The sequence below is a fragment of the Myotis davidii genome, unplaced genomic scaffold (genome assembly GCF_000327345.1).
Source record: "Myotis davidii unplaced genomic scaffold, ASM32734v1 scaffold1773, whole genome shotgun sequence".
In the NCBI taxonomy this organism is placed as follows: domain Eukaryota; kingdom Metazoa; phylum Chordata; class Mammalia; order Chiroptera; family Vespertilionidae; genus Myotis; species Myotis davidii.
This window is the reverse complement of record NW_006284099.1, coordinates 93,673-109,326: the sequence shown is the minus strand read 5'-3', so window position 1 is coordinate 109,326 and position 15,654 is coordinate 93,673. Positions and strand designations below refer to the sequence as shown.

Here is a 15,654-nt window from a genome sequence, read left to right as displayed (position 1 = left end):
CCTTCAGAAATATGCATATTTCTTTATATAGCTGAATGCATGTGGTATTAGGCATATAAGTTTGAATCCTACTTTATTTACTTACCATATAAACATCAATTTTCCCATATTAACTTTACATAATTTTTTAAAAATAGCTTCTTTTTATTTAATATAATGGTAATATGTCATAAATGTCACAATAACACAGACTTTCATGAGTCAAGTTTGGCTTGAACATGTTCTTTTAAGGATCGCAGGTTACCACAACTTTCTAATTGTAGGTGCTTGATTTTTACTGGATCACAAGATGGAAAGTGATTTTCTTGTGACAGTAATGATAGTAGAAATATTCTAAAATAATTAATTGTGACAACAGAAGAAACAAAAGGAATGTTGTGAAGAGGTACAGCCCTTCAAGCTTATTCCCTCTTACAAATTCAGGTCCTTGGATTGAATGACCTGTCCTGCTATGTAGCATCAAGTGTTAATAGCCTTTATTCTCATGGCTTTTGGCAAATTCCATGTTTCTTCACTGGAAGTCTGTGGTGTAGCCAAGAAAATATTGAAAATGTAATGGGAAATTACTTTTCCTATTGTTAAACCTTTTTTATAAAACTATGAATTAAAATAGTGTGGTAATAGCAGTGGAATTGGCCAGTTTCAGGTTTCCAGGAACAGATCCAACACATAAGAATTGTATTTATAATAAAGATGACATCAAATTAGCAGAAAAAGGGAATTCCTATATAATAAAGAGGTAATATGCAAATTGACCCTCATGTCACAAGATGGCCGCCCCGTTGTCACAAGATGGCCACCACAAGATTGCTGTCCCCACATTGTCACAAGATGGCTGGCAGGGAAGGGCAGTTGGGGTGGACCAGGCCAGCACGGGAAGGCAGTTGGGGGTGATCGGGCCAGTAAGGGAACAGTTAGGTGTCAATCATGCCAGCAGGAGAGTGGTTAGGTGTCAATCAGGCTGGCAGGGGAGCAGTTAGGGGGTGATCAGGTTGGCAGGCAGAGGTCGTTAGGGGTGATCAAGCTGACAGGGTGGCCAGTTAGGAGCAATCAGGCAAGCAGGCAGATGATCAGTTAGGAGCCACAGGGATCAGGCCTAAACCGGCAGTCAGACATCCCCTGAGGGGTCCCAGATTGGAGAGCATGCAGGCCCTGAAGGGCCCCAGATTGGAGAGGGTGCAGGCTGGACTGAGGGACGCCCCCCCCCCCCCCCCCCCGTGCACGAATTTTGTGTACCGGGCCTCCAGTTATTAAATTATTATAACAACTGGCTACCTATTGCAAGGTAATTAAGGTAGACCCTACCTCATCACAGTATAATTAAGATCTATTTAAAAAGTTGAATGTTAAAAGCATGAAGCTATAAGCATTGAAAGAAAGTATAAGTACATGTTTTTATGTTGTTTGGTGTGGGCAAGTTCTTTTCAGGAACAAAGCTAATACCATCAGAGAAAAAATTAATACAATCTTTTGTATTTTAAATACTTTAAATATTTTGAATATTTTTAAATACTGTCATACTATCATACAGTTATCTCAGTTTTGTTATATTTCTATTACCACAGTGAATAATGCATCAATATTTGTCCATATTTAGTCACAAAATTTTTTTATATATATATATTTTATTGAATTTTTACAGAGAGGAAGGGAGAGAGATGGAGAGTTAGAAACATCGATCAGCTGCCTCCTGCACATCTCCTACTGGGGATGTGCCTGCAACCCAGGTACATGCCCTTGACCGGAATCGAACCTGGGACCTTTCAGTCCGCAGGCCGACGCTCCATCCACTGAGCCAAACCGGTTTCGGCCACAAAATTTTTTATGAATTTGAGAGAGAGGGAGAGATAGAGAGAAATAGCTACACTTCCCCTCTTATGTTTTTGGTCTCACAGTATACTTTTTACATTGCGAACTCATGAACATACTATTTTAGCTCTTATTATTTTTAATACTTTTGTCCTTTCACTTTTATTACCTATGGATAATTGTTGGAGATAGTGTTCTCCTGAGGCTCTCAAACTGCTGAGAGTGGCTGCAGCCAGTTCACAGGCCACTGCAGTGTCCATAGCTGGTACCAGAGTCTACATGCCTATTACCATGGATCTTTTGGCTTATTGGGCTGGATTCCACAGTTTACACCAAGCATTTAAAAAAAAAATTTATGGATTTCAAAGAAGAAAGGAGAAGGAGAGAGAGTTAGAAACATCACTGATGAGAGAGAATCATTGATAGGCTGCCTCCTACACGCCCTCTACTGGGGATCGAGTCTGCAACCTGGGCATGTGCTCTTGACCGAAATCAAACCTGGGACCCTTTAGTCCGCCAGCTGACACTCTCCACTGAGCCAAACCCACTAGGGCCACAAAGGCATTTTTGTCTGGATGGATGCCCAAATTGTTGTGGTGACAGTAGAGAGCAAGAGACGTCTTAATCAGCCACCTCCCTTATGTCACTCCTCCATTTGCTATAATTTATTTTTTTGACTATTATAATGTCGTTACTTTAGAAGTCAGATTCTCATCCCTCCCCAGAGCTTATTGTTGTTTATACTTCTCTTAACCAGTTTCATAATTCTTTGTTTTGTGTGGTCATTGATGTCTTTGTTCTATTAGCTTAATGATTAGGGGGTGATTTGCTTTAAACTCTTAGAACAACAACAAAAAAAAACCTCCCAGTATTTGCAGGTAGGTTCTGTGTGTATTTTGGTGTCTTCAGTCTAAATACTCAGTATATTCAACTCTGCCTTAGTCTTCATATCTGGTTTGTGCAGAGCCTGATGGTCAGCCAGAGGTGTGTGAACTTGGACCTTCTAAGATCTTTTCTGAGAATGTGCTTCGTCTTGGCCTTCCAGATTCCCAGGAATAAAAAGCCCTTATTTCCCAAAGCATTTCACTCCCCAGCTTTTCTTCCCAAGCTGTTCAGTTTATTTATCTTAGTTGTATATTTTGTCCCAGAAAGCAGGGATTAATGCATTTATTCTTGGATGTTTTCAACAGATGTCCAATTCAGCCTTGGAAGAGTTCCAAATTAGGCCAAAATAATTGTTAGCTCAAATGCTGTTACGAATTCAGGCTGGTTAGTAAGAAGGATTATATGGCTTAGGTTTTGGATATGGAAGCCAATACTAGTATACAGTTGAGCTATTCTCCCCAATTACCTCAGGGACTAGTAATTATCAATGAGTTTTTAGACTTTGTGGTGTCAGAAGTACAATAGCGGTGATGAGTACAGAGACTTCTCCTTTGCAACTTCCCGCATGTGAGAAATGGAGGAACTAGAGAGCATGTGATTCCACCCTAGTGAGGGAAGTGAGCAGGATGAGTACTGTAGGCCTGATGGGACAAAACTCACCTGTCAGCAGGTATAACAGCAAGCATGTAGAATGCAATTGCTTGCAGTATCTGCCCATGTTCTCCCTAGTAACATCCTCGCAGAACAGTGAACTTGATCTCGTGGGAGAAATTACCTTTAGGCAGATGATCTTGTCTCTAGTCTTAAGTTCTTGCTTTTATTTGCTTCCTCTTTTCACTTGACTTGCACGTTGTGTCTTTTCTATACTGTGTTCCAGGCAGCCACTTATTCTTAAATGTTTTATACACAAAGCTACCTTAAACACTGTTTAAACATTGTCTTTTTTTTTCTTTTTCCAAGAGCTGGGGTGGAAAGGAGAATGGCTTCGGACTTGCAGAATGTTGCAGAGACTTGCATATGATGGTAAGTTACTCTTTGGGATGTGGGTGTCTTTTGGCTGAGCCGTGTGTGATTTCTATTTGAGCCTTACTTTACAATGAATATATGGTACATAAAGTTGCCACTTCACATCAGGACTTTTAAAGAACCTAAGATCAATTGAGACATAGTAAACCTCGTCTAGAAATGCTTGCGCCCTCAATGTGCTGGTAGTAGATGAAGAACCTCAGAAACACAGTATATGTTCATAACCAGCTCTTGAGTAGAAAGCTGAATTGGGTGAATCAATTTGAAACTGACGGAAATCCCAAAAAGTGCATTTGCTTGTATTCTCTCACTGGAGCTGTTGGGAACTCTGGACAGTTTGGCATGATTTAAGAATGTTTGAAGGAAAGTTCTACCACTAGAGTTAAGAACTTAACATGTTCTGTGTGCTTTCCATGTGCACCCCTCATGCCCTGTCCTGCTCATACCTTTCATCCATGTTTAGGTTATGAGCACAGGTCATCTCTCCTCTGCTTTGATGTGTTACTGTGGAACCACAAGGCACACTTGGATTTGTTATAACAATTCTGTGCCAAGAAGCAACTATATTTTCCAGCAAGATGTACTACTTTTATCAGTTTATCATGTATAGGACAAATGGTTGTGACGAAATTTATTGACTTTTAGCAAGCAAAGGGACTTTTTTTTCTGGTCACAGAAAACAAATTAGAACAAATTACTTTTCCCATCTTAGCTGGTATATTTTATTTAGTGTGCATTATGTTGATGGATATTGGATAATATGGGAGGTGAGTGTTGTCTGTTTAAGAATCAAAGCTACATAAATCTTACAGGTTATTTAGTTTGAAATTCTAATTTTCTATCTTGAAGTTTAGTTGGTTAATCCTGAATCTTTTTATGTATAAGAAGCTTGTTCTTCACACCATGGGCAAAACAGTATGATACACTCTGCTGGGATTTGCATGATATTTCTTACCCATTTTGGTGCCAGCCTATGTTAAGAAATCACACATGTTTTTAAAGTTTTTTTATTGGTTTTGAGAGGGGAGGGAGGGGGAGAGAGAGAGAATCACATCTGTGTGAGCACCAAACATCAATTGGCTGCCTCCTTTATGCCCCCTACCAGTGATGAAGCCCACAGCTGCTGGGCATGTGCCCTGACTGGGACTCAAACTGGCAACCTTTCAGTGCACAGGATGACACCCAACCAAATGAGCCACACCGGCCAGGGCACACATCTTTCTACTTATCGATATTTGGCATGTTATGAGACTTTGAAAAATATGTGTACTTGAAAAGGAAGTAATACAAAAACATGTTAAAAATTCTAAGAGTATAAAAAGGTATATAATAATGCATCCCCAGAGGCAACCATTGTTACTGGTTTCTTTCAAGGATATGTTTTAATTGGCATGCTGTTGTGGTCTTACTTTGTTTTGCATGTTGCTGTTATAGAGTTAGACGATTTGTCGTCAGGGTCTGAATTATATTGATTTGGTATCTGCTTGTGTAGAAAAGCAGTTGGATATCATGGGAAGTGGTATAGAGTGATATGGAAGGGAGTATATGAAGAATTGTGAGGGTATACCCATGAGGCATAGTTTAAATAAAATATTTCAATAGGCAATGATACACAATAAGGTTTCCATAAGAATTTTTTTTTCCCATTCTTGAGCTGGTGCCTAGACCCTTGTATTTGTTTTCTTTCTTAGACTCTTATTCATTACTGCTTTGCAGGCTTGCCCCTCTTTTCCCTCTTGAGAATAGTTACAGTCCAAATTGACTTATTAGTAAGAAATATGAAAACTTTTGGAGCTCTAGGCTCCATCATCCTCATTCTATATTATAAGATGTCTGAGCTCTGCTAAGACAAAGAATGAAGGCACTGTAGCTGTTGACTGCAATGCTCATTCTGCTGCCACAATAAGTTGCACAAAGTGGCTAGGACTGAGGGAAGACTTGGGAGAAGATGGTATCTGATTCTTTCATGTGCTTTATACACAGAAATACCCACCCAGTGCAACTACACTACACTTTGAATTCTATGCAGACCCTGGGGCCGAGGTCAAAATCGAGAAAAGGGTGAGTCTCAATCAGACTTGTTCTGATAGAGTCTATGATCTACTGTAACTGGGGTTGACTTTTCTAGAACTCCTCAGTTAAATGAGGGAATGGTTTTGAGCTACATTGCTGCCTTCCCAAGCTAAACATACCTAATAGCTTCTCAAGAATAAGTGTTCATTGTATGCCCAGCTCTGATAGATTTGGATCTTATGTTGGAGCTGCCAAAAACAGGGCTCCTTATATGGGGCGCTGCTATACCTAGTATATTTTTCTTAGTCTCAGTTCCAACATGCAGTGTAATAATCTGGATAGTGATGGCTCGACTTTCTCTACTTAAGCCAGCCTGCAAGAGATCTATATATTTCTCACCAGGGTTCTGCTTCAATTATCTGGTCATTCCATATTCTTTGAGGAGATACAAAAATTCAGTTTGGTTTAGAAGTAGCCTAGTGAATAAGATCTTTTTTCTTTTGCCTACAATATATAACAAAAATAAACTTTCTAGATTAATGGCGCCTATAAAACAGCTCTAATGCATATTTAAAGAGAAACTATGTTCATGGATTCAGTTTTTGCTATGAATACAGAGGCTGTGAGGATTAAGACAATGAAGATTATAAGGGGACAAGGAAGAATATGAAATGTGTCTGGTTATGTATATTATATTTTCATGCTACTGGTTTCAAAGAAGCTTTCCTGAGAATAGTCTGTATATAAAATGGGTATTTTGGGGAGACTCTAAAGTTATCTTGATTTTTAAGAGGACTCAGGCTTCACCCTAGGGTGACAGCTTGGTTTTCAGACAGCTCTTGCAGTCTTATGGCAGGGGAAGTTAAGGTATACAGTGACCCTAACAACTCTCCTATCTTTTTTTTTTTTCAGACAACTAGTAACACACTACATTATATTCACATAGAGCAACTTGACAAGGTACGAGGAATCTTTGACTGTTGACTATTTTCTTAACATTTGGTTTACTTTTTGTTCCTAACTATTTTTTTTCTAATGTAGATTTCAGAAAGCCCTTCTGAAATCATGGAATCTCTTACCAAAATGTACAGCATTCCTAAGGATAAGCAGGTATGATATGTCCTAAAAATATCTAAAGGGTGTGGATATTATTCATATAGGTTAATGATATGTGCTGGACTAGGAGACACTGTAGCAGAAAGATTTTAATCAGACCATGGGCAAATTAGCTTCTGTAAGCCTTAGTTTCCTCATTTTTTATGAGTTCAACACTTCCTAGGTTTCCTATGAGAGTTAAGTGGTGGTAGTACAACATTTTGGATACCAAAGGAGAACGCATTTAGTTATGCTGCCTTTTTCTGCTCACTGTAATGGTGATAAAATACTTAATTTGATTAATAACAATCAGAACTCTTGCCAAATGTCTCCAGTTTGTTGCTATCAGTTGGCTTATGTTGGGATAATAGGATTCTATGTGCCTCTGTTTTCTCGCTCCCATTTCAACTGTCCTCAGAGTGGAACTGTTCTGTTTGGCACCTTAGCAAATAGCAACAGTAAATCATTTTACCAAATAGCTCAACAGGTATGTGAGCTCTTAGAAAGTATAGTCACCTTTTCCATTGATTTCCTAATTTAGGTCTTCTGTCTCTACAGATGCTGTTATTTACACATATACGACTGGCCCATGGCTTTTCTAATCACAGGAAGCGGTTGCAAGCTGTTCAAGCGAGGCTGCATGCAATATCTATATTAGGTAAGAGAATAACACTGTATAATTAACAGGCCCCAGTTAGGCAATGTAGACTTGATTTCCTTTGAACTTCATCTGTCTTTGTTGCTGTGAGGCTTATTATAGTTACCTCAGTGGTAAGTTAAATTGTAAAATTGCCAGCATTCCTAGTGTTCACCATATTCATCATTCTTAAGCTCCTTACTGTTGGATCAGAAAGAGCATTGGATGATAATTGATACATGGGTTCAGTGTTGATTTTTATCTTTTTTGAGTGTTTGAGTAGTCATCTCCCCTGGCACTCTTCTTGCCATTTCATCTTTCTCTTCTATGGCCTTCAGGTGTATAATTTTGAAATAATTCAGAAAGTATTTGTTAAGTAGTCAATACTCTGCATTTTAATTTTACTGTAGGGTGGTATAGTAGAAAGCACACTAGTTTCCAAATCAGTCCTGGGCTCTTATCCTGACTCTGCAGATTACTAGCCACATGTTTATCTTGTTGGTTTCTATTTCCTCATTTAAATTGGAATAGTACTTATTTTATAGGCTGATATGAGAGTTAAACAAAAGCATGTACAGCACCTAATATAAGCGAGGCATGTAGAAGGTATAAAATGGTATCTGCTGTTAATATTGTCAGCTTTTATTATGTTACTACTTGTCCATCCTTTTAAACTATACATTCTTCGACGTGAAAGTCCTACTCTTCTTTTTGTACTCATACCTACCATAACTTCTGGTGTGTTAGTGGGTACTCAGGAAATGCTTATTGAAAACTAAATGTGCTTATGGTAGTTGCAAGAAGGAAGGAGACAGGGGGATAGGTAAAGAAGTATGGGGGGGATAAATGGTGATGGAAAGAGACTTGGGTGATAAACACACAATACAATATAAAGATGATGTGTAAAATTGTATACCTGAAACCAATATAATTTTATTAACCAATGTCACGCAATAAATTCAATTAAAAAAATGAAATGAAACATGCTTAATCCTACTAGCTTGGTCCAGTGTTATCTCTGTGTGGGGATTCATTGAAAGTGGATTACATGAATTCTCAAGTTTTATGCCAGGATCATGCAAGTTTCTGGCTTAGTCTGCAGTAGTGCATAAATTCTGTTCTTTACAGCCTTTTGCTTCCAGTGAAAACAGAAGCATATGATGATGCTAAAATGGAAGTCTTACATCATAAAAAACTCTTCATTCTCTTTTTATACTTCTATTCCCCAGATCTTTGGTCAGGACAACCAAAATCATTAATTGGAGAATCTGTTGGTTAAGTGGGTATTTAGAGCTTATCATATTTGATTTGATTCTCTAGAATTCAGTTGTTCTGCCAACCATTGCTGGTTGGAAGGGAATCCTTACCCAGAACCAGTAGGTGTCAAAAGGTTTCTCATTGGGCAGTGGCTTGACCACTGCCTTCTCGCCTAAAGTATTTATTTCTCCTTTTGCAGTGTATTCCAATGCCTTGCAGGAGTCAGCAAACAGTATCTTGTACAATGGGTTGATAGAGGAATTGGTAGATGTCCTTCAGATAACAGATAAGCAGCTTATGGTAAGTGTTTATGAACATTCTGCTGTGTATTTTAGGCTTGTGTGTATTTATTTGCCTTTAGTATTTCCCAGGGGTTTAGAATGAACCCCAAGAGAGAATCCTTTCCCGTTTACTTCTTTTTCTGGCTATTTAGCAGCAAAATTGACAAATGCTGGATTTTCAGTATTATTCGAAACAGAGTCCCATCTCTCCCAAGTAATTGCTAGTAGAATGACCTAAATTTTAGAATTTCTGGTATTAGCAAATTGTTTTAGTCATCTACTTATTTAAAATACATACCTGGCCGAAACCGGTTTGGCTCAGTGGATAGAGCGTCGGCCTGCGGACTGAAAGGTCCCAGGTTCGATTCCGGTCAAGGGCATGTACCTGGGTTGCGGGCACATCCCCAGTGGGAGATGTGCAGAAGGCAGCTGAGCCATGTCTCTCTCTCATCGATGTTTCTAACTCTCTATCTCTCTCCCTTCCTCTCTGTAAAAAATCAATAAAATATATTTTTTAAAAAAATAAAAAAAAAAATAAAATACATACCTGGCCAGCCGGTGTCGCTCAGTGATTGAGGGTTGGCCTATAAACCAGGAGGTCACAGTTCGATTCTCAGTAAGGGCACCTGCAGGAGGCAGCCGATCAATGATTCTAAACATTGATGTTTCTGTCTCTCCCTTTACCTTCCTCTCTGAAATCAATAAAAAACATATTTAAAAATAAATAATAAAATATACCATGCTTACCTTCTGTTTTCATAGGAGATTAAAGCTGCTTCTTTACGAACATTAACATCAATTGTCCACTTGGAGAGAACACCCAAACTCAGCAGTATTATTGACTGTACGGGAACTGCATCCTATCATGGATTTTTGCCTGTACTTGTACGGAACTGTATCCAGGCCATGATTGGTAAATTTTGATGGTTATTATCCTAGAGAACAAGAGGAATCCTGCTCTTTGCTTGTCTGCCTTTGTTTAACATCCTGCTAGGTTAACAATTTAAGTGTATTTTTTCTCTCCCTCTCCCAACCTCCCTTGTAGATCCTTCCATGGATCCGTACCCTCACCAGTTTGCCACTGCTCTCTTCTCTTTTTTATATCATCTGGCCAGTTACGATGCTGGTGGTGAAGCCTTGGTCTCCTGTGGGATGATGGAAGCCTTATTGAAGGTGCTCTACTTTATATATATGTATATATGTATATATATTGGGGAAATCAGCCGAAAATGTGTGTAGAATTGCAAGTTTGAAATGGTTCACAATGTGAACAAATGGTATAAGAAAGTTTAATCAGAAAATGCTATACTTAATTTTTATAGTTTAGCCTTCTAGCTATCTCATTAACTTTTAAGAGCAACTATCTCCATTATTGAGAATTGGTCATAGTCCAGATGGTGTGATAGTAGGCCCCAGGACTAGTCAAGGCATTGACACATCTTATGACCTTAGGCATGACACTTAAGAATCCTATATAATAAAACCCTAATATGCAAATTGACTGAACGGCAGAACAACAGGTCACTATGATGTTCACTGACCACCAGAGGGCAGATGCTCAAAGCAGGACCTGCCCCTTGGTGGTCACTGCACTCCCACAGGGAGCACTGGTCAGCCAGGAGCCAGGCTTGTGGCTGTTGAGCACAGCAGAGGTGGCAGGAGCCTCTCGTGCCTCTGAGGCAGCACTAAGGAGCAGCAAGCCTGGCTTCTGGTGGAGAGCAGGCCTAAGCTAGCAGGTGGACATCTGCAGTGGGGCCTTGACTTACGAGTGTCCCGACCAACGAGTTTTTTTGAGATACTAGCCGTCTCTCGGACGATTTTTTGCTTTGAGTTGCAAGCTCAAAAAAATCGGGTTACGAGCCAGCTTCAGATACCCCACTGCTAGTTTGCGCAGCGAACATCACAGTGAACGCCACAACATCAGCCCAGCATCATATGTCTCACTTGTTCACTTTTTGATTTGACATATGAGTAATTTGAGTTACAAGCTCCGTCATGGAACGAATTAAACTCGTAAGTCAAGGCCCCACTGTATTAATTGGTTTTACTTGGGCATCAGCTTTTTTCTCCTGAATATTTTATTTGATCCTGAAACATAATTTATGTCCCCATTACCCCAGGGGCTTGAGCCCCAGAAGTGATAGAGCTATCATTGGGCAAGCACCAAAAATCAAGCACATGTTTTTTTCCTCCTATACCATGCATGCTGCCTCCCTGAGGCCCTAGAGTGCATGGTTACAGAAGATCACATTATTTGTGGCTTTTCATTTGATTGGTTTTGCCTTTTTCTCTCTCCCTGATAGGTCATAAAGTTTCTTGGGGATGAGCAGGATCAGATAACATTTGTCACCAGAGCTGTCAGAGTGGTTGACCTCATCACCAACCTGGATATGGCAGCTTTTCAATCCCATAGTGGACTTTCAATCTTCATTTATAGACTTGAGGTATTGTTACACAAGGAGTACTTTGCATAGACTTATACCCAGTGAGACCTGAGTGTAGAAACTACACTCATAACTCTAAAGAGCCATCTTATTCCTCTTCTGTTTTTATAAACCAATTTTGTAATCATGCCATATTCTTTCATTATAATTATTTTTAATCCCTGGTATATATGTAGGATTTTCTTACTACTTCTCCCTTGATCATAGCATGAAGTAGATTTGTGCCGAAAAGAGTGTCCCTTTGTGATCAAGCCAAAGATCCAGAGACCCAGTACTACACAAGAAGGAGAAGAAATGGAAACTGATATGGATGGTAATTAACAGTTACTAAGTCAATATTTTTGTGTTTGACATTTAGCTGTCATCCAACCCCATCCCCTTCATCATAAATTTAAAAGTGCACAATTGAGTTGAATATACATTTTCAACAAAAAAATTTTTTTCTACAGAAATGCACGTTTTCATGAGGATAATTAGAAAAGGGAGGCACATGGTGTTGGGGACAGAGATGGAAGGTGAAGCATATGGTAGGGCAGCTATAGAGCCTTATAGTCACTCTATGATGTTAATCGGTTTATTTCAAAACTTAATAGCTGTTTTCTTAAGTATTGGTTCATTATCTTCTATTCACACTAAAATGTAAGCTCCATAATGTCAGGGTACTGTTTTGTTCACTGCTGTATATGTAGTATTGCCTATGGAGTGTATGTGTGTTTGGTTTGGTTTTTATTGATTCCAGAGAGAGGAAGGAAGAGAGAGAAACATAGATCGGTTGCCTCCCGCATGCACCCTAATTAGGGATTGAACTCGCAGCCTGGGTATGTGCCCTGACTGGGAATTAAACCCACCACCTTTTGGTGCACGGGACAATACTCCAACCTACTGAGCCACAATGGCTAGGGTGTGTAAATGTGTTTGGGAAAGAGAAGGGAAATGTAGGCTCTAAAACGGGACTTTCTGAAACTGGCTATTTTGAGAAGGGAAAGGAGAGGTGATGAAAAAGTTGGATAGGGAACAACTTTTAAATTATTAAATGAGAAAGCTAGAAGACCAAATATTCTTTATCTACATCATGTGTATCCTTTTTTTTAACACTCTCTGCACCCACATGCATAGTTCATAATCATAGTGCCAAAAATAAAAAACTTTTCCAAACTAGCTTTCTTATAATTTAAATTAATCTTAGCTTGATGCCCCAGGTTGTTAGTATATGTATCTGTTACTATGCTTATAGTACAGTTATTAGAATTTGTAATGCTGTCATTCTTGACACTAAATGTCCATAGACTGTCATTCCTTTTTTTCTGAACATAATTACCTATGTGCATTTCCGTCCCTTAGAAGCCCCTTTATCCAGTTTCTATCTCTAGTCTATTGTTGGGCAAGCTGGTATTTGAGTTAATGGGTGAGATCCCAGAGTCTTGATTAAAATGTCACATTTAAATGGTGTGGTATTGAAGACTATTTAAAGAATCACTGTTAGTTAAAATCAGTGGTTATCAAACTTTAGAAAGCATAGAAATAATTTAAAGCGATTGATAAAGATTTAGACCCCTATCTAAAGTGCTCATTTAATTCATTAAGTTTGCAAGTGAAGAGCAGGAAATCTGTGTCTTTAGCAACCAACCCAGGGGATTCTCATAGAGAAAAGTTTTTATTAAATGAAAAGCAGTTTATAAAATCATGAGTTTGTGCTTCCTTTATTTAAGTAGGCTCATGTATGTATGTTTGTATGTGTATAAAAAAGATTGGAAAGAAGTACTTCAAAATGTAAACACTGGTTTATCACTAATGGAGTTTTATTATATTTTATTATAAATTGTAAGAAGTAATGTATTTTGTACTCTATTAATTAAAATTATTCTATTGAAGTCTATAAAGTAAAAATGAATGCTCCTACTCTCCATAACTACTATTTGGGTGTAGTTTTTTCCAGATTTTTTATGCATAATCAAGTACATGTTTACATAGTATATTGTTTTTTAAATGGGAAGATGAGATGATTAACATACTCAACATTGTTCATTCAGTGTATCATAGGCAGTCTTTCATATAAGTATGTATTGAGCAATAAGTATTAATGCTTTTTATATTCATTAAGTTACCCTTCCAACAAGCTCTACCTACTATCTACTATTATCCATCAGTAGTATATGAAATTGCATGTCTCACCACTATTTTTCTTCCAAATTTTGTTGTTGAGGAATATTGAAGCACTTTTTTTATATTATTATTTTTAATTTCCATGTCTTGAATAAGTAATGTTGTTAAATACGTTTCTATTTATTTGTGGAAAGTTTCATTTTCATGTTGAATTTCAATATCTTCTCTATTTTGATATCATTCATCTCGTGTTAATGGAAAACATTTCTCAGGTGATCTTTCTTTTGGGTGGTACCTTTTATTCTAACTAGTTTCTTTATTATAACTTTTACTTAGTTGCAGATGTGACTATGGAAAATAGTCCAGGATCATCCACCTCTATAGAGAACCGTCTGGATGTTGAATTAAGGACATCAAGTTCCAACAGCAGTACTACTATATGCCCTGGTCCCCGTCCAGGTACAGAGACACATAGACACACAATCTTTCACACTGATTGGATTACTTGTAAACAAGGGTGATTTGGGGGGGGAGGGGAGCTTGAGTGGTATATTTGAAAGCTTGCTTCTTATGACTATGAATGTTACTTTGTCATTCTGATGTTTGTTTTCTTATATTAACATTTATTTCATAGCATTTTATAGCTTTCTCAGGATCGTATATAGGTTATTTTATCACAACAACTGTGTTGGAGGGTACATATCTAAAACAGGAAGTGGGGATCAGAGAGCTAATATTTTTATTTCATAATTTTTCTTTTACTTTTTTTTCTTTTTAATCTTTATTATTGAAAGTATTACTTCTGTCCCTTTTTCTTTTTTACTTTGGGCTTTTCACTTTATCAGTTTTATGCAGTCCATGGTGATTTATTTTTCCAATGTTTTAAAGCTTAGGTAAGTATGCTTTCCAACATCCAGAGATATTACCACAAATGTTTGTTAGTGTTGCTATAGTGTATAAGGGTCTCTTAAAAATTTGTTTTATGTGCCTGCTCACTGGGATCTAATGGTGAACCCAGTATAATCCTCTTTCTCCCTTGCCAGGAGTTCAGTGTATTCCACAAAGAGCAGCCCTTCTCAAATCCATGTTGAATTTCCTCAAGAAGGCTATTCAAGACCCAGCTTTCTCAGATGGCATACGACATGGTATTTGATTCTAGATATCTTCTTGGAGGGTGTTTGATTTTCTCAAAGATTGGTCCTTTTCATAGTTTCTGAAGCTACTCTTTTATAAGGCAGGCTTAGGGAAAGGCCATGCCATTTTGAATAGCTTTTAGTAATTTCATGTCACTTTACCCAAATCTAAGGGTTGTTTAGCAGTTTTCATAATCACCTATGTTTTCCTTTCCCAGCTTTTGACTCTGTACTCACTTCCAACTTTCTGTCTGAGTTCTTTTATTCTTTGCTTACTGTGAAAAGGTTATTGCATGGACAAGGAATAAATGACATGATATGGGGAGGAAAGACGTAGAGGCCAATAGATTGGAATCAACACAAACTTTGTTTACCACAGTGTGTTATATGTAATGTATTGCTCCATCATCCCCAACCATTAAACTACTGTTGGACTGATCATATTCTCCTTAATATTCACCTTTCTCTTAGTGATGGATGGTTCTCTGCCTACCTCCCTGAAACACATCATCAGCAATGCAGAATACTATGGCCCATCACTTTTTCTCCTAGGTAAGTGGAGTTGATGTTTCGTTATACCAAGCTGCACTAACCTAGCAGAGTTCTCTGTGTTTTCTATTCTAACAAGAATTGACTATCTACATGTGTGATTATATGTCTTTCTAGTTAGTGGTGAAATATAGAAAGATCAGAATTCAGTTTCAAATATCCATTTTTCAAATGTTAAATATACCTTCTATAACCACTGTATTGTGAGTCATTTGTAATAAGTAGTAGTATTGTACATTTGGCTTTTTGTGCTGTACTTACACTTCAAGTGTAATAAGAAGTGTGTCATTATTCAGTGGTTAGTCCCTAACCTTGGTCTGGAAAATCCAATCAGAATGGTTTTCATCCTCAGAATTGAATGTCATACCTTTAAGCTATAGTACAGAAAATTGTTTCTCACTGTAGAAAATGCAGTTTTAGAT

General features: G+C 38.0%; 1 protein-coding gene across 15 annotated transcripts in view; it reads left to right on the top strand.

Annotated features, from left to right (window-relative positions):
* Positions 1-15,654, top strand: part of HUWE1 (HECT, UBA and WWE domain containing 1, E3 ubiquitin protein ligase) — a 150,042-nt gene that overhangs the window by 48,964 nt on the left and 85,424 nt on the right. For 12 of the 15 annotated variants that reach the window (XM_015568292.1, XM_015568280.1, XM_015568295.1 and 9 more), the window contains 13 exons: positions 3,655-3,717; positions 5,704-5,781; positions 6,646-6,693; positions 6,775-6,843; positions 7,387-7,486; positions 8,901-9,022; positions 9,766-9,916; positions 10,049-10,176; positions 11,307-11,447; positions 11,655-11,760; positions 13,887-14,009; positions 14,594-14,695; positions 15,155-15,235. In XM_015568292.1, the coding sequence (XP_015423778.1) occupies positions 3,655-3,717; positions 5,704-5,781; positions 6,646-6,693; positions 6,775-6,843; positions 7,387-7,486; positions 8,901-9,022; positions 9,766-9,916; positions 10,049-10,176; positions 11,307-11,447; positions 11,655-11,760; positions 13,887-14,009; positions 14,594-14,695; positions 15,155-15,235 (1,312 nt within the window). The remainder of the gene's footprint in view (positions 1-3,654; positions 3,718-5,703; positions 5,782-6,645; positions 6,694-6,774; positions 6,844-7,386; positions 7,487-8,900; positions 9,023-9,765; positions 9,917-10,048; positions 10,177-11,306; positions 11,448-11,654; positions 11,761-13,886; positions 14,010-14,593; positions 14,696-15,154; positions 15,236-15,654) is intronic. The other 3 variants (XM_015568335.1, XM_015568300.1, XM_015568320.1) reach the window with 2 other exon arrangements.